Source organism: Micrasema longulum, unplaced genomic scaffold, assembly GCF_059751315.1.
Source record: "Micrasema longulum isolate JH-2025_06_02 unplaced genomic scaffold, ASM5975131v1 h1tg000278l, whole genome shotgun sequence".
NCBI lineage: Eukaryota > Metazoa > Arthropoda > Insecta > Trichoptera > Brachycentridae > Micrasema > Micrasema longulum.
Window position 1 is genome coordinate 673397 of NW_028277482.1, and position 18363 is coordinate 691759.

Genomic DNA, 18363 nt, shown 5'->3' on the forward strand with positions numbered 1-18363 from the left:
TAACCGACATTATTATATTTTGATAAAATACCTCAATAAAAAGAAAAAATATCATCGTTTATATACCAAATATTCACTGTCTATTACAATATTCTTAATTCTATGATTACAATATAAATTAATTGTTTTCATTTCCATGACAACCGCATAAACGACACAAAAGGTGAAAATAATTTGACACCACCTGTCAACATTGTTAGCATTGCGCGTTGTTGACGTTACAAAGTGAATTCAAGCATGTTATTTTCACTAGCACTGGATATTTATATTGGTCTATCATATAGTTATTAAAGTAATAAATTAAAATGGCTACTGAGCAACGTAAAACATGTAACGAGAAGTTGTTTGGAAATATGACAGCGGATGAGTTTCAAAATAAACTTTATGTGTGGTTTGAGGAAAAGGGAGTCTTATCAGAATTAAGGACTCATCTGAGACATCAAATGATTGAAGCATTAAAAACTACTGAAATAGGTATTCAAAAGAACAATTTCAATTTCAATTTTGGCGCTTAAAACGTTAACCGATTTCACAATATTTGCTCATTTTTTATAGGACGCAAGGTCGCTACGGAGCAAAAATTACATTTGAATTTATCTCCAAAATATCAAGCTTTAAATTTAATCATAGCAGAATATTTACTACATCAGGTAAGTCATCAAATTCATTATTTTGTTAGTGTATAAAAAGATTATTTTTGGATGAATCCATTTAGAACCTAAACAGAAAAAATGATAAAATAATTTTTCATGTAAGTATTGATTTATTTTAAATATTATTCTATAACAAGCTCAAAGTCATAACAATATGCCCGTTCTAGGGATTTATTGAACACTGAATTTATTTATTTTTGGATTAGGTATAAAAAAAAAGGAATTATTGTAACAATACATTCAAATGTTCGAAAATACATATACGTATATAAAATAATGCATGTATTATTATTTAAAACATGAACATGATATTATACTCCCAGGAGTTATAAAAAAAACTCCCTTGGATTACATTAATTATTATTATTATTACACATTAACAATGAGGAAGTTCAGTGTTTTTTTTATTTATTTGTTAATAGACTATTAAACTAAGCCAAAATTTTTTTTTTCAGTTTTTATATACATTATTATCAACGCTACGACTTTTTAAAGTTTTGTATTTCTGAAATAACTCCGCGTGTGACGTCATAGGTTCTTTTCTTGTTATTCTCGATCAGTTCTTCCCATTGGTCCATCCACGGCAAGCAAACCGGAAGTCTTCCATTACTCTCACATCATAGGTTGATTCATATGAACCAGTGACGTCATTCAAAGTAGTTCGTTTTTATTAAAGTGTTTTTTTTTTTTTTTTGTACATTTTCAGCAAACTTTGCGGTACAATTTAATGCTCCAATTTTTACGGCGCACAAGAAAACATTTATTTTACCTAATTTCCTGTAAGGCTTAAGTTCCTCATTCAAGATTTCAAAAAATCATTTTGCTATGTGCCATTAATAAGTAATTATCTGCTGTCCAGTTGTCAATAAAAACAGCGTCGAAGATTGTGTTGTTTTATTTGATTAACTTTAAAAGAAAACAAGATGTCTCCAACTACACTTGTTCGCTTTACTGTATTTATAATTAATTAATATCTTAGTTTATATTTTATAATAAATTATCGTAGTCACGACATACTGAGTAGAAATCTGATTTCGAATGTGTCCGAACCCATCCTACAAAGATGATTTGTGCCATTAGTGCGCTTTAATAAAAAATACAAAAATATTTCATTTCAAAAATTTATATGCCTCGTCAACCCCACATCTTGATTTTAAACAAATATTTATTCACAATACGGTGGCCAATCCTGTCTAATAATATTGGAGACGAATCTTATGGACAGTGTGTAGGCATGATGATACCAAGGAGAGGGTCGGATTGGATTTTGGTATATTTTCAAATCGAATTCCCTTGTTTGAATTTGAGATTTGCTAAAACTGATTCCATCCAACAAAAGTTTCTTTTTTTATCTGACTGAGTTGATTACAATTTTGAATGTTGAAATTCAAGAGGGGACTTTCATTGAGCAAGACCCCTCTAGCAACTTCATCAGCCATTTCATTTCCCAAGATTCTACAGTGTGACGGAATCCAGGCAATCATTACAAAAGTCGTAAAATTTAATATTATAATATTTAAATGGGAACAGTGTAAGTTAAATTTGGTGCAGCTATGATGGATAAATAAGTTTGGAACATTTTTTTTTTGAGCAATGGGTTATAAAAACAAAATTACCTGTCGTATTGATTTAATGAGACAATTTATCAAAATGTGCTCTAAGAGATAGGGACTATCAATAAAATTGATCAAAATTTTGAACAGAAAAGACGCATCAGAAATTCATGTACATTTAGTTAGAGAAGTTAAACTGGGAAAGGAAGAAGAGTCTCTTGATGAGTCAAAATAAATTGCAGATTTAGATTTACCAATCAGAAGTTTCAGGAATGGATTGAGGATTCCAAACAGCAGAACCAAACTCAAGATGGCTGCGATGCGCATAACAAATAAATGACTACTTTAGTATTGTAAAAGTTAAAAATGGTTCTGATTTTAGGGTTTTCACTATGCATTGTCCGTGTTCAGTTCAGAAGTGCCGATGTTATCATCTCTCCCCACATTTACACATCCGGTCAACCCGGACGGCGGTGGAACAACCCCTGATGAAGAATCGTGGCATGTAAAGTTCAAAGCACAAGATACATGGGACATACTTGAAGCTCTAGGTATTTTGTAGTGTCCTTAGTATTGTTGTCGAACGGATACCTAACTTACGAATTTGACCAACCGCATAATATCTTAGCCCTGGCGATCAATAGGCCTAATTGCCGTGTTTGACCGGTTGTCCACCACTGGTATATTCTCGACTTCGATCATAGTCTTCATAGCGCATTAGTCACATAGCCGTTTAACCATCAATATTAATTTAGAAGTATCTTCATTTTAGGTTTGCCGATTGGTTCTGATGAAGCCAATATAATCCACTCGTTTTACCAATCCAATGTTCCTAATGATACTCTTCTCCTCTGCCTTATACGCATGCTGCCAGCAGCTTTAAGGAACAAGGAAATAATGCAAAAAAAAACGGGTATTTTATTTTATTTTATTAACATAAACGGCAAATCTGCCTTTTACAAACATTTATAATATTAACATATTTGGATTAATATTTTTTTCCTTTTTTTTCAAAAACATGAATTTTAAAAACAAGATTTATAAAAAAAAAAATCAAATCAAAAATTATACAAGATTTATATATTTTTTTTTAAATGTACCATGTTTTTAAATAAAGTTTATCTTAATTTAAAAATGGTAATAAAACCATACGATTTTGCTATTTCAAAACATTATGTATGTATATACATATTAATTTTTCGTAAAATCTTAAGCAAATGTTTCAACGCTTTGAACTAATCAAATAAAGTACAGTTTACTGCGTCCGCTAAATCTATAAAGGTGTAAAAGCTCTACAAAAAAATATTTTGAATAAATCCTTAGCATATATGTATACTGAAAATGTTTACTTAAACTTTAAGTCAAATTAAACATAGAAAAAGGACGGCATTAAGAGGTGGGTAGGAACTAGGTAACGCCGGCCGGAAAGGAGAGCCATCTCACAAACATATTCTGGATAAGAGAGGAAACATAATATGAGTTTTAATGGTAGGTAAAACTCTTACATTCATATTACAAAAAATGTCATTTTGTAAGGTAATAATTTAATAGTCTGCCAAAAAATGTTCGGTACATACCAAAATGCTCAATATTCATATGGAATATCTTCTTTCTGTGCCATATCAGGTCTCCCCGACGTTGGCGATCACTCTAGAGTAGGCATTCCGGTCCTGCGCCAACTGGAACAGCGCCTCGACCCCACGCACTCCCGTCCAGTCGCGGATGTTTCTCAGCCAGGACATCTGTCGCCTTCCAACCCCACGCTTTCCCTCGATCTTTCCCATCATAATAAGCTGTAGAAGCGTATATTTGCTTCCGCGCATAATATGGCCCAGATATGCGAGTTTTCTCTGTTTTATTGAGGACAGTAGTTCTTTTTCGGCACTGGCTCGTCTCAACACCTCCACGTTGGTCACTAAATCTGTCCACGGGATTTTCAGCATTCTCCGGTGAAGCCACATTTCAAAAGCCTCTAATCGGTTCATGGAGTTCACCTTGAGAGTCCATGTTTCAACCCCGTAGAGCAGTATTGACCACACATAGCACTTGACCATCCTCTGTCTCAGTTTTAAATTAAGGCTATCACTGCAGAAGAATGATTTCATGCCATTGAATGCTGATCGTGCTATTTCTATTCTGCATCTAATTTCCTTATCCGGATCCAGATCAGAAGTGATTTGACTGCCGAGGTATTTAAAGTTAGTCACTCTCTCTATTGTTTGACCATTTATTCGCAATACAGCATTATTGTGAGGGTTTCGGCTAAACACTATCATCTTTGTTTTGGCCACATTGATGTTCAAGCCCATTACTCTACCAGCTTCGTCAATTTTATCAAGAAGTTCCTGAAGGACACATGCGTTGTCAGCCAGGATAACGGTATCGTCAGCATATCGGATGTTATTGACAATTTCGCCGTTAATTCTTATTCCCTTTCTGACATCAGAGAGAGCATTCTTAAATATCTTGTTCGAGTATAAGTTAAAAAGTAAGGGCGATAATATGCAGCCTTGTCTCACTCCACGCTTAATTGCAATATCTCTCGTTACGTTGTGACCTAATCTTATCACAGCTGTCTGCTGCCAGTAAAGGTTCTTTATGAAATTAACATCCTTGTCATCCAGCTGGCACTCCTGTAACAGTTTCAGTAATTCTGAATGCTTTACTCTGTCGAATGCCTTCTCGTAGTCAATAAAGCAAGCAAAAACGTCTTTTCGCTGATCTCGACATTTTTGTAGAAGGACATTCATTCCAAATAGTGCTTCACGTGTACCAAAAGCTTTCCTAAATCCAAACTGGGCATTGTCCAAATCCTGTTCACATTTGCCTCTTATTCGAGCATGAATAATTTTAAGGAGTATTTTGAGCATATGGCTCATAAGACTAATGAGTCGATAATCACTACATTTTTTGGGATGCTGTTTTTTAGGTAGTGTGATAAATATTGACTGGAGCCATTCTGATGGAATTCTTCCTGTGTCATAAATTTTATTATAAAGTTTAATGATTTGATCAATGTTTTCTTCATGGATAAGTTTTATCATTTCTATAGGGATTTCATCAGGTCCACTCGCTTTATTATTTTTTGATGTGGCTATAGCGTGGAGAAGTTCAGATTTTAGAATAGTAGGACCCTGATTTGGGATTGTCAAATCAAAATTTTCTCTATCGTCTGCAAATAAGTCTTTTATATATGATTCCCATGTATCTGTCAGTTCATCCTCATCTAGTATCAATTTATTATCGTCATTTACTAAGCTCATTGGTCTATGCTTTCCTTTTGTCACTCTGGATATCTCCTTCACTTTCTTATGCAAATTAAATGCATCATGCTTTGAACAAAGGATATCCAATTCATGACACTGTCTCCTCATCCATTCTTCTTTAGCCTTTTTTATTTCGGACTTGATTATTCTGTGTATAATTTTATATTGGTCAGTATCATTTTTATTTTGTCTACGATGTTCCATGAGTTCAAGAATATGATCAGTCATCCAAGACTGTTTCTTTCCCTGTTTTCCTCTCTTAAGGTGTTCATTACCGACATCTTTTATTATAATTTTGAAGTTGTTCCAGCTCGTATCAACATCAATTTCACTATTACTTTCACTTGCATTGTCTGTCAATTGTGCCAATTTTTGGTTTAAATCGGATTCCACTTTTTGTTTGACAATATGATTCTGCAGTTTAGTTAAATCTATCTGATTGTTCGGATGCTTTGTTTTCAATTCTTTCAACTTCAGTTGGATATCCGCTACAAGTAGGCTATGGTCAGAACCAATGTCAGCTCCTGGATAAGTTGTAGCACGTTTAACACAGTTTTTAAATCTATTATTAATAAGTATATAGTCGATTTGGTTTCTTACTGGTGGAAGGTTATCTCTGATGTCCATTGGTGCTTTCCATGTATAGAGTCTGCGCTTGGGCAGTTTAAACCATGTATTTGTAATGATCATTTCAGTTTCCTGACAGAATTCATATAATCTATCTCCTCTTTGGTTGCCTGCGCCAAGTCCATAGTCACCTACTATATGCGATCTTCGACCTTCACCTACTTTGGCATTAAAATCACCAATAACAATTGTGATTTCGTCTCCTTTTACCGAGTTAAGGACACTTTGAATGGCCTCGTAAAACACTTCCACGTCATCATCGTACCTCCTTTCAGATGTTGGGGCATACACCTGTATGATATTCATGTTGAATGGTTGGCAGCTGATCTGCAGCAGCATAATTCTGTCGTTCACAGGAATGAAGTTCTTAACAAACTTGGTGTACTCTTTTGTAACAAATATTCCGACACCATTCCTATGGTGTTTGTCCTGCGGATCACTTCCAGAATAGTATATTGTGCCTTTTTCATGATGTTGAATACCGGCGCCAGACCATCTCATCTCACTAATTCCCATAATGTGTATGCTACACCTAACAGTTTCCTGTATCAAGTTCTCCAATTTACCTGCAGCATACAGGCTCCTCGCATTCCATGTTCCTAGTCGCATTTTAGAGTTCACCATTTTGAGCCGGGAGATTCTTCGCACCCCTGGTCCATTTAAGGACCGCCCGGGACTCGGGGCCATGGCTTTTGGTTTTCTCTCCATAGTGATTTCCTGGGAATAAGTACCGGAGTGGTTTCCCGTTGCCTTCTCCGGGGAATTTTCTGTCAGGGTTACCTACCCTTAGCTGGATGCTCTCAGTTTTATGGCGCTAAGAACTCGCCATTACCCTCTCATTATCTGCTATGACCCATACCTATGTAAGCATAGAGGGATCACATTGCCCGGGGTTCGCGGCGGGGACGCTAATGAGTCGGGCGGTTGGTAGTGCTGCTGGTGTTATGCAGCGAGGTGTTACACGACATTTTATAGACATAAACTTCCCAGCAAAGCATATGACATCGTGATTCTACCAACCTTCGAACCCCGGATATATGGAATATAAAAAAATATATTAATGGATAGAAATACAACAAACCTGGAAACTATAGTCAGCCTATAATTCCTCTAATCCAAGCTAGCTACACTTAGTTGTGATTTGTAGCAGTATATTTTTATTTAAAATCGATGATTTTTTGTATACCTATGTAAAAAGTCTAAAACAATCAAACTAAAATTGTGAAATGTCTTCCTCGGCACATGTTTCCCCAGTGAGGAATACATTTTTAGTTCAATTATATTATGTATTCTTGCAAAGTATTAAATAAATGAAATAATAATGTCAAGATTCTCCTTTAAAATATTTTTTTTAGTTGATGCTACATACACCCATCAAAATATATACAACAATCAAATTCCTGATACAAAATCACTCGATCCTTGTGAAGCTAACGGAAAAGTGTCCGTTAGAAGCGATCCAACAAATGAAAAAAAGTTGAGCAAAGCAGAGAGGGTTTTGAAAAAAAAGAAAAAAAAAATACTGGAATTAAATATCAGCAGCAGTGACATTACCAAGAGTAGTCCAGAAACTAGCAATGATGATACGGAGAGTAAAAATTTACATCTTAACCATGTTGAATTTGAAAATACATTAGCGCAAGTAAGTATGCATAATTTGTGTCCGAGCGGAAAGTAAAGATACAGTTCTGTGTGTGAAATAAAGCCAGATCCCTGGATGAATATTTTCAATTCAATGGCTACTCTTGGTAAAAGGCCCCCGTGGCACTAAGTTCGTTAAGATCCGTTGGAAGACTATCCCGATTGAAAATAAATAATTACAACTATTAACTAATTACACAAACTGACAATACTGCAGTGAGGGGTACAATGAAAGTTTTTAAAGTTTATTTGTTTTGTTATTTTCGCGGTTTGATTGTAAAGAAATATTAAATTTTCGCTTAATTAGTTTTAAAAAAAATTGATATTGATATGCGAAACTGAAGAAAGATTCAAGTCTTTATGAACAGTTTCGGGAAAGGGGTGGATGCTTTCATTGTATTTACTTACATGTACTTCAAACTCCTAACGCTTCTATATACCTGCGTGAAAAATTTCAAGGCTTATCAGTTCATGGTTTACCTCTTCGTTCTAATTCTCAAAGCACTCTCTTAATACCCATCCACGATTCCTCTTTCTTCTCTCACTCATAGTGTTCATGCGGCTCGACTGTGGAATCATCTCCCATCCACCATCAAAGATGTTACTACAGTATCTCTGTTTAAATCACGTCTGAAGAAACATCTCCTTTCTCCTCCTTAATCTTTCCTTCATTCCTCTTTCCTCTTTGTTCCTTTTTCCCATTGAGTAATATTATTGATTTAAGGTAAACAAATACGTTTATTTCTATTTTTATACATCTTTATCTTTTTAATCTTTATTTTCTATTGAATATGTTTTGTAACTTAAATGATTATAAAAATAAAACTATTATTTTATTGATTGGTTGGAAGAAATTGCCATTTGGCAATAAGCTTGCCAATGTACAAATAAAATTCTGTACAAAAAGTTAAATAAATAAATAAATAAAATAAGAATTATGTAGGTCATAATTATTAATATTAAAAGAAGCCGCATCCTCGGGGGACCACTGGTTAAACCTCGAGATGTTAGAGAGCTCATCCCCTACCTATCGATACTTTATGGATCTGGGCTTGGAGGTTTTATATTCCCTCTTCATAAAAAGTGCCGCTCTCTTCATAAAAGGGGACGCCCACTTCGTTCGTCATCATGCGCAATATCACGACCTTAATTGAACTGTCTCGCCCGTGTCCTTACCATTGAATCACATGTTCTCCGTACACCTATATGTGTTGATGAATGTGGGCTGGTTTAATGTTCTTTGCATTAAGGAAACGAATTGCAGACCTTATCTCACAAACGGCGGGATTTTCAATTTTATTCAGCAATTCAAACAAGCACCACGAAGCGTACACAACAGTCAGCTAGCTCATAATGGGTCAAATCAATAGGTCAGGGTAAGTACCACTGTGCGATGGCAAGAAATACAAACATATTTACTTCTGGATATTTCTCTTATTTCATATTCAAAACTGTACACAGATAAATCTATTAAAATGGATTCATATTTTTAATAATTTCTGAAGTTATTTAATATTTAAAGAAATACTTGAAATCCTTGACAAATAGGAGGAAAAGTGACATTTAAAGATGAGTGATAATCATAATCTTAGTCTATTAATGCTGATTTCATTTCTGCAGATTCATAAAAGGATGCAGAGAGCGTTTGATCACGAACTAGAAGTGGCAAGACAAGAAGAATGGGAAAAGTGTAGAAATGTCATAGAAAATAGGGAACAGGAAATAGATAACGAACTCCAACTAGAAAAGGCAAAGATAAAATCAATTGAAAATCGTGCCCGAGAGAAAGTTCAAAGTGAAGTTCAGTTAGAAAGAATTAAACTAACTGACGAAATGAGAGTCAAACATTTAGAAATGGAAAAAAGTTTAGCTAAAGAACTGGAATTAGAGAGATGTAAGTTACTGTATGAATATAAAACTATATTTCAAAATAAAGGAGAAGATGCAATGAGTCATCAACAGATAAAGTTGGAACTGGCTTTGGATAAAATTCAAACACTGTCAAACAGATTAAAAGAAAAGGTAATATATTGTTCTTTGAATATTTTTACTCTAATAAAACCCTCACTAAAAATAGTTTAACCTTCATTATCATCAAACTCTTATCCACACCTGATGGTGCATTTGTTATGTAAATGCACCGTATCTCAATCGTCTGTTACAGGAAGGTAAGATGATCAGTCTTACCACTCAGGTACAATGAAATTCTTTCTTTCTTCTTTCTCAGCCTGTTTCCGTCCACTCCTGCATAAAGGCCTCCTCCGTTCCCTTCCATGTCGCCATGTTCTATGCAGACTGCATCCAGGTCACACCGACATGTCGGTCTAGGTCATCTCACCAACATGTTTTTTTATTATTTCTCATCCGAGCTTCTAGCTACGTGTCCTGCCCATTGCCATTTTAGGGTCGTTGCGTGGTGAATGATGTCAGTAACTTTCGTTCTTCTTCTTATCTCTTTATTTCTGACTCTGTCTCTCAAACTTATCGCTAGCATGGCTCTTTGTGTCACTCGTAGTTTCTTCGTGTGACCGTTTCTAGGCCATATCTATCAACGTTCGTACACTTTCCTCCTCGGGTTGATGGGTTTTTCCATTTTTTTTAGAATATAGATAATTTTTCCAAACGCTGCCCAACTTAATTAATTAATTTATATATACGCCCGATGGGCATTTTTAAGGACATATTAATACATAGAAAATTATTATAAAGGAAAGTAGAAAGACAATGGTATATAGTAGACTTGGTGGAAGTGGAAGCGGGAGAGAGGTGTTTATAATCGAATTTGATTCAGTGATCGTTTAGCGCAGTTCACTTGATTGCAGCAGATGTAGAAGTCCAACAGCTCTGCAGAGCCAAGGGAGAATGGTGGCCGTAGTTTTTATTTCAATTTGATTTTTTTTATAGGAGGACCTTCTGAATAGGAAACTAAATGAATTAGAAAACAATTTTCCAAAAATAAATAATGAAAATATTTCAAAAGATAAACAGGATATTCCAGTACAAAATGTACATCATTTGGCATCACAAGATAAAAATGGCATAGAGTCTTTGAGATTTGAAATCGGTAATATCAGAGAAAAGATTGAGAAAGATTCTCAGTCTGGATTTTTTAAATTGACCATAGACAAAGCAGTGCAAACTGCGTGTTCAAAAAATGTCCAAACGAGCTTTGAAAATAGCGGCAACATTGAGTCAGATAAATCCATCAAATGCGATGATGATTTTCAAAAATTATTACAATCTAAAAAAAGGCTGAAAAGCAAATCTAAAAATGTGAATACCGATGATGTTAATGTGACACAAGCAGCTGATGAAGACAAAACTAATTTGAATCTTAACAAAAACTTTAAACATGATGAAAGTTCACTAAGTTTTGTTTTAAAAACCTTGCATGATGAAAACACTTACCTCAAATCTTTTACAAATCAAGTGAGTATCATATCATTTATTTGTTTATTGCATCAACATTTAAAATGTCATTTCTTCATCAACTGAATTACTTTTTCAACAATGTTTTGAGTATGTCCAAATGGTTGCAGACTGGCTGGATTTTCTCCTTAGGGAGTTATTCATATTTAAATTTGTTGCAAAAGAGAGGGAAACCATAATGAGAAGGGAATATGGAAGTCTAGGCATTTACACGGCTTATGACCTGTCATTGTCTGGTTTAAGTGGCCACTTTACACACTGTGTAACATTCACCATTCTGCCTATGTTTGAACATTCACATTTCCTCAACTGTTCCATCTTTTTTTATTTTATTTTATTTCATTGGAAAGCCAACAGACATTTATACATTTATAAGAATCAATTATACCATAAATACATATCATAAAGTCCAATTAGAGGCTTCCACATAATATTGTCATTGTAAATGTTGTCATATAAAAATTATACATAACATAAAATAACTAATCATACAAAACTTATAATATTACTAGAAATGTAAATGAATATTGGTCACACAGTTGCACATTACAATAAATAATACAACTATAGTTGACCATACAGTGTTCATTTATTATGTGCCTACATACAGAACTGCACATCACCTGCATAATATAGGCTGCGGATTCAAGGCGCAACATCATAACTTGAATTATTTTTGGAAATTTCACTTTTAAAGGAAGTTAAAGATATGTTATTAATATCAATACAATACAAAATAAAAATAAAATACAATTTAATTTTTGATTACACATATGGCAGGTTCTATTTACAAATGAATTTTGAAAAGATTTAGTTTTACATTTAGAAATTTTTGAAACTGTTGACTTTTGTGAAGTAAAAGAGCTGAAACCTTTATCATGTGGATGAGATTCATCCGGCTGAACCAATTCACCCACTAGGCAACGCCTGAAAACAATTTTCCAATTTTTATACTTCTTCTTTTACCAGGTAGTTAATTCAACAATGTTTTAAGCAATGTTTTGAACAATGCTTAAACCAGCCAATGACAGGTCATAAGCCCTGTAGATGCCTAGACTTCTATATTACTTTCTCTAAAATGTTCTAAAATAAAATAAAAAATGTTAATGTTTTGAGTCTTCCATGTTCCCTTCTCATATAGGTTTTCCCCCTCTGCTGCAACAAATTTTAATATGAATTATTTTTTATTTTAAATTTGCACCTCGTCTGTACTGAAATAAGAATAAAAATTCAAACTCAGCATTAAATTAAGACACTTTATTTAACGATCTCCTCAACGGTAAGTCGTAGCGATGTGAAATTTAGAAACAACATGTAAAATGCTATTTCCAAATCAACAGTGCCATTTTTCAGTCAATTTTTTGTTGCCCTTCTTTGGTAAAAAAAATAACTCATTAACGGTTAATCACTGCGGCGTATAATTTGGACACAACATTTTAAATGCCATTTCTAGAAAGAAAAAAATCTCTTTTCACGCCAATTTTTTTTCAGCCTTCTTCGGTAATAAAATAATTTCATTAACAGAACAGAATTTACATTTACTGCTTTAAATGTCTATCACTGTCAGTGTATCTTGGTCTGTATAGTAAATTTTTCTGTCACCATTAATCGCCCCCCCTTTCTTGGAAGAAAAAAAGAAGAGTGTGGGTCTGCTCCTGGCGGCCCCTAGCTACGAGGCTGTGTGATGGTGATATGCTAGTTCATTAGCTTGTTAATAGACCATATTTTATACAGACATATATGTATTTTTTCAGCAAAGGCAGCAGATTACCGAATTGATAACGAAGCAGATGTGTATGGGGAAAGAGGTCAGCGAAGCAAATGCTCAAGTGCAAGAATTGTCTGCTCAATTAACTGAACTAGGAAAGTGTATGAAAACTGTCCAGTCCGATAAATATAGGTATGTTCATACATCTTAATTTCATTTCGATTTTAACAGAGTATCAATTAAAATTTTATGCGTCTTTATTTTATCACTTTTAATTATTTTTTTATGATTTGTAAAACAATACACAGCGCAACAACCCATAAAAAAATCACAAGTAACCAACTTTATTGTTTTCTTATTGCTTTAGAATTAAGTCAGCCCCAGTAACATTTCGCAGGAAGAAGTGGAGAAGGGATTCAAGAGACCAGCAGGATTTAAATAGAAACGATCCTACAAATTATAGTGGTGGTTAGTAAAATATGTTATGTAAATCTTAAATTAAAATACCTTAAAATTTATGTAAGAAAAAATTCCTAGATATAAAAAAATATTATGTTTTTTTTTTTAGATTCAAAACGTTTTTTTCAAAATTTAGTTGCAAAACAGCGTTTATTTATTAAATTTGTTACATGTTTTAATTTTATTGGGGACTTGAATAAGTTCTCGATGTTTTTTCATGAAAATTAATGCTTTATTTAAAAAATCAGTAAAAAACATGTCATCGAAAGTATTCTCCATGACTAGCAATTGCTTTCTCCCATTTTTCTGACAGCATACGAATACTGTCTCGAATAAATGACTCATCTTTTGAGGTTATCCATAATTAGAGCTATTTTTTGGAATCTTCGTAAGAATGAAATTGCTGCTCGGCCAGGCCACGAGTCATCGATCAGAAGAGGTGGTAATGGAAGGAGCATTATCCGGTGAATACGGCGGGTGGGGTTGGACTTTCCATAACAAAACAAAACATTAAAAAATCGTAGTGCTGATAATACGATATATAAAAATTTAAAAAAATAAAAAATTGGCTTAGTTTAATATTTTATTAACAAATAAAAAAATTAAAAAAAGATACTGAACTTCCTCATTATAAAGACCCGGATATTTGGCAATTTGGATAAACGGTGTTCTACTGTATGTTAAAATGTATAAATGAATCTAAAAAAAAACATTTTTTTTATCAACACTGACACAAGTCTAGCCTTTCTAGACTTTATCTGAGAAACTTGATGCAGTGTATGTAAAAAATAGATTGCAAAAAATGTATTCGATTGTATACTTTAAAAAAAAATTAAATCAAGAATAAATCATTGTAGGTACTACGGATCCCTCAGGAGATAAATCTAAACAACAATTGGCCTCATCTGATGAAAGTGAATTGCAAGAAATTTTTCAAAGGTTTGTAAAATAAAATCAATAAATATTTAACAATAAATAGCACCTCTGTAAATTTCTTAAATCCTCTTTTTTTACATCAATATTTATAATGTTGAAAAATCTTTTATCAATGTCTAGGAGAAGATCTTTACCTAACAGTAGAAAGGCAGTTAGAAAAACAAAAAACAGCAATCAAGATACAAGAGATTCCCAAAGTAGTCCAATCGATGATGTCCTCAAGGAAGCACGCAAAAGACTTAAAATGTAACTATTATTATTTATTATTATCCAATCATTCTACATATCACTAACACAAAGCAACCGTGAGATATCTCTGAAAAACACTTTCTGAGATCATCTAACTTTAAGGCTTGGAAATGGCATGAGTGATTATATTTTATTTTACTATCTAACTTCAATATTTTATTCGAAAACATGTATTTAATTTATTAACATACCTGCGTGTTTATCTTAAAATTTAAAATTCCAGGTTTGTCTCACTGGTACTTTGCGGTAACGATATATAAAAAACGTAACAAATAAGCCAATTACAAGTTTTCATAATTTGCATATTACCTATTCTTATATAGTAATAATTTGCTGCCAAAATAAAACTGCAATTTAGTATTTTTCAATTAAAATTGTTTTCCAGAAGTATAAATGGAAAAATGTGGGAGTGATTTGTGTATTTACACCAAAAATAAAAGCGTCTGGTGATGTTCACATGCTCTACTTAGGAGTGGATGTTGGAAAAGAAGGCATATGTTAAGCACATCTATTAATTTTAATAAATTTCCTAAGTATTAGAATCCAGTACTTGTCTGCAAACATTCGGACATACATACTCAAAATATTGTTAAAAAAATAAATATTACTGAGTAGTAAAATACGTAGTTCTAAATTCCTTATTCCATGCTGTCCCAAGTCTGAAATAATTCTCACAGTTAGTCAGTATTCCCTTTAAATATAAATATTTTTTTAGGTTAGAATTAGAAAGTGATGCCGTTGATCGTTCTTACCAAGAATTCAAACAGAAACGCTTGAAAGATACAATGAGCTTCCATCTTAAGAGAGAAATGTTAGATAGAAAATCATTAGAATCACGAGCACAAACTAAGTCCGTGTGTTTCGGGGAAGTCAATAGTTATGCCAAAAACATACCATCAACTAGCAAGGACGCCATCAAAGGTAAAAATCTTTAATTATTTAAGAAAATCTGTGTTTTTTCAACAAATTAAAATTAAGATGTTACCTAAATTTTCTCAAATATTTTTCACCTCTTTTGATATTCATTTTCAGATCTTTCAAATTCCAGAACTCGCATTCCTCCAGAATCGACTCTATCGTCTGATGTAGCAAAAGTGATTCCCTTTCATCAACAACTAAATGTTTCTCCCGCTTACAATGTTTTAAGGAGAGTTCACGAACCAACCATGAACATTGATAAAAATGTTTTGCAAAGCTACATCGCGACGGTTGAAAAATTGAAGCATTCTTACATAGGAAGCCGAAATATCCCTGCCAAATTTGCGGCTCACGAAAAATTGTTGAGAAACATTAAGTCCGTCCCAGATACATCCTTTCCTAATAAATTTTCTGGAACTACAGCTTTTTTATTGGAAAGAATCGAAAACTGTTCATCTAGTAGTAAGAAATTCACTCCAAAACGCTTTGAAACCAAAAGAGTCAATATATCTTCAGAACATAGTTTTTTCAACAGATCCAAATCAATTGAAAGTCAAACTGAAAGTAAAATTCCTCGAGGTCCTACAAGTTTACAAAAAAAGGCGCAATTTTCTAGTAACAATAACGGAAATATTGATGGTTCAATAAAAAATTACCTCGGACATTCTAATGAACATTACAGAATAAAACCGTTGCCACATCATACTAGTGATCAAATTTCAATTGGTGAAAGAAGGGCAGGTGAAATGAAGAAAATTGATGAAACCAAAGATATGTTTTTGAAAAATGATATGAATGAATCTCAAAATAAGAAATTACATTTAGTGTGTTTAAAAGAAGATTCAGGGGTTGTTGTAGAAAAGGAACATTCTGGTATTAAAAACATGATTAGATCGAATCAAAGGGATGTTCTGAATTCAAATGAAAAGAGTTTAACTCGTCCGTTGCTGGATAGAGAGAGTGTAAGAAGAAAGTTGTTTATTAGTGAAAATTTGGATAGTAAATTAAGTGCCAAATCAACAGAAAATAACATATTAGAAACTAATTTTCCAAAAGAAAATGGTTCAAAAGACGGTGAAAAATTAAAAGATTTAAGTTTGAAGATGGCTGTTGTTAACACAACAGAAGTTTCTGAAATCGAAAAATTACGAGAACTGACTGAATCTCTTCTACAAATTAATATTAATGTTTCAGAACCTACAAAGGATGATTTTGATACTATGCCAAATCAATCCTCACCAAATAAAGTTGTTTTTCATTTGATTGAAAAGGAGACTAATGTAAAATCAGATGCTACAAATGAACTGGAAACAGTTGAAATACAACAAGTTAATGTCATAACTAATGAGATCAATTCAGAACAAAAGAAAAATGAATTAAAAAATCTGGCAATAAACAATACTGTTGACGATTGTGTAACATTGAATAATATGCACAATAAAAGTATTGAAAAAAACTATTCACCCGAGCAAACTGACACTATTCAAACTAAAACAGATATTGATGATTATAAACTGGTTAAAATCAACAAAGAAAATAAAAATACAGTTCCAGAACTTCTTCCAGAAGATTCTAGTAGTGTATTAGACAAGAAATTCAATGTTTCAGAGGAAAGTGTAAAAAATGAACCCAAAAACCACCAAATTCAAATATTGATTGAAGAACAAAAATCAACTGATAGAATTAATGAGGATTTAATAGATTTTAATGATGTTTCAACTCCTGCAAATGTCGAAACTGACATACAAATAAATGGAAAAAAAAATAATGTCATAGTTGCTCTGGAAGAAACAGAAAAAGTGTCTGAAGGAACGGGGAACGAAGATCTTGCTAATGATACACTGCCCTCTGAAGAATTAATTGTTCCTTCCAGCATTGACATGAGCAGCGATCAAAGTCCAATTTCAGCTCCTCAAGTTTCAGATGAAAATGAAAGCTTTTGGAATTAAATAAGCTAGTTTTCTCACACAACCAAAGAAAGAATGTTATATTTATTTTCTCATATTTCCTACATTTTAGAGTAGAGTAAACATGATCAATAATATATTTTGTATGCTTATCAACTATCATGTATTTTTAATGGGACAATAAATTATGTATCACATTATTGTTATTTCATTATCTTTGTGTTACATACCTACAAATTTCTTGAATATATAAAAGTATAGTAGAGAACGGACGCAGCAAACTCCGGTGACAACTGTCACCAAGTGGAGGCGATACAGTTGGCTGAGAGCCTTAACCACGCTTGCCTACTTTACAAGGCATCAGGTTCTCGACGTCCACTGCGGACTGTTCGTCGGCAGTTCGTGTCAGAACTACGGGACGCGAACCTGACTTGGGAGAATGCACAGGAGCTGGCAGCCGACAGACATGCTTGGAGGATCTTCGTGGACACCATATACTCCAACTAGGGAGCGGACATGGAATGATGATGATAGTAGATTTCAAAAAGTTATTTTATTGGTTATTTTTAGCATTTGGCTAAGGAAATCTCATAAACTTCCAGCCGATGATTGCGCCATAAGACTAACTTCTCTAAGAGAGCATGGAATAGTAGTTGCATATTTGATTGCCGAATATTTAATGATGAAATATTATACATATGCCAAACTGTGATATACATACTGCAGACTGTGAGCACATATGCTAGACTGTGATGCACATATGTCAGACAGTGATTACGCATATTCACAGGTGTGATACACATATTCCCGGCTGTGATACACATATGACTGACTATACACATATGTCTGGCTATAATCTGGTTATATCATCACTCTAAACTTGTAAGTCCACAAATGGTAAAAAAGAATATTTTGGCGTTTTCTGTTGAAACTTCAAATAATCTATGTGTGTATAAAACTTGTATAATCGTACAATGTTGCATTATTTTATTTTTTTTAATATTGAAAGCTACAATT

General features: G+C 33.4%; 1 protein-coding gene across 3 annotated transcripts; it reads left to right on the top strand.

Annotated features, from left to right (window-relative positions):
• The first annotated feature begins 156 nt into the window (after positions 1 to 156).
• LOC148282930 (uncharacterized) lies at positions 157 to 17546 on the top strand. Of its 3 annotated transcripts, none has more exons than XM_088224310.1 (13): positions 157 to 474; positions 556 to 650; positions 2589 to 2757; positions 2979 to 3119; positions 7455 to 7741; positions 9361 to 9762; positions 10645 to 11169; positions 12924 to 13069; positions 13245 to 13345; positions 14194 to 14275; positions 14393 to 14518; positions 15237 to 15442; positions 15554 to 17546. In XM_088224310.1, the coding sequence occupies exons 1-13, from the start codon at positions 306 to 308 to the stop codon at positions 17386 to 17388; spliced, it is 4284 nt and encodes a 1427-aa protein (XP_088080436.1). In that variant the 5' UTR covers positions 157 to 305; the 3' UTR covers positions 17389 to 17546. The 3 variants fall into 3 exon arrangements, with proteins under 3 accessions (XP_088080436.1, XP_088080438.1, XP_088080437.1); XM_088224312.1 differs by having other exon boundaries at positions 290 to 474; positions 2979 to 3694; XM_088224311.1 differs by lacking the exon at positions 2589 to 2757 and having other exon boundaries at positions 456 to 474.
• Positions 17547 to 18363: the final 817 nt, after the last annotated feature.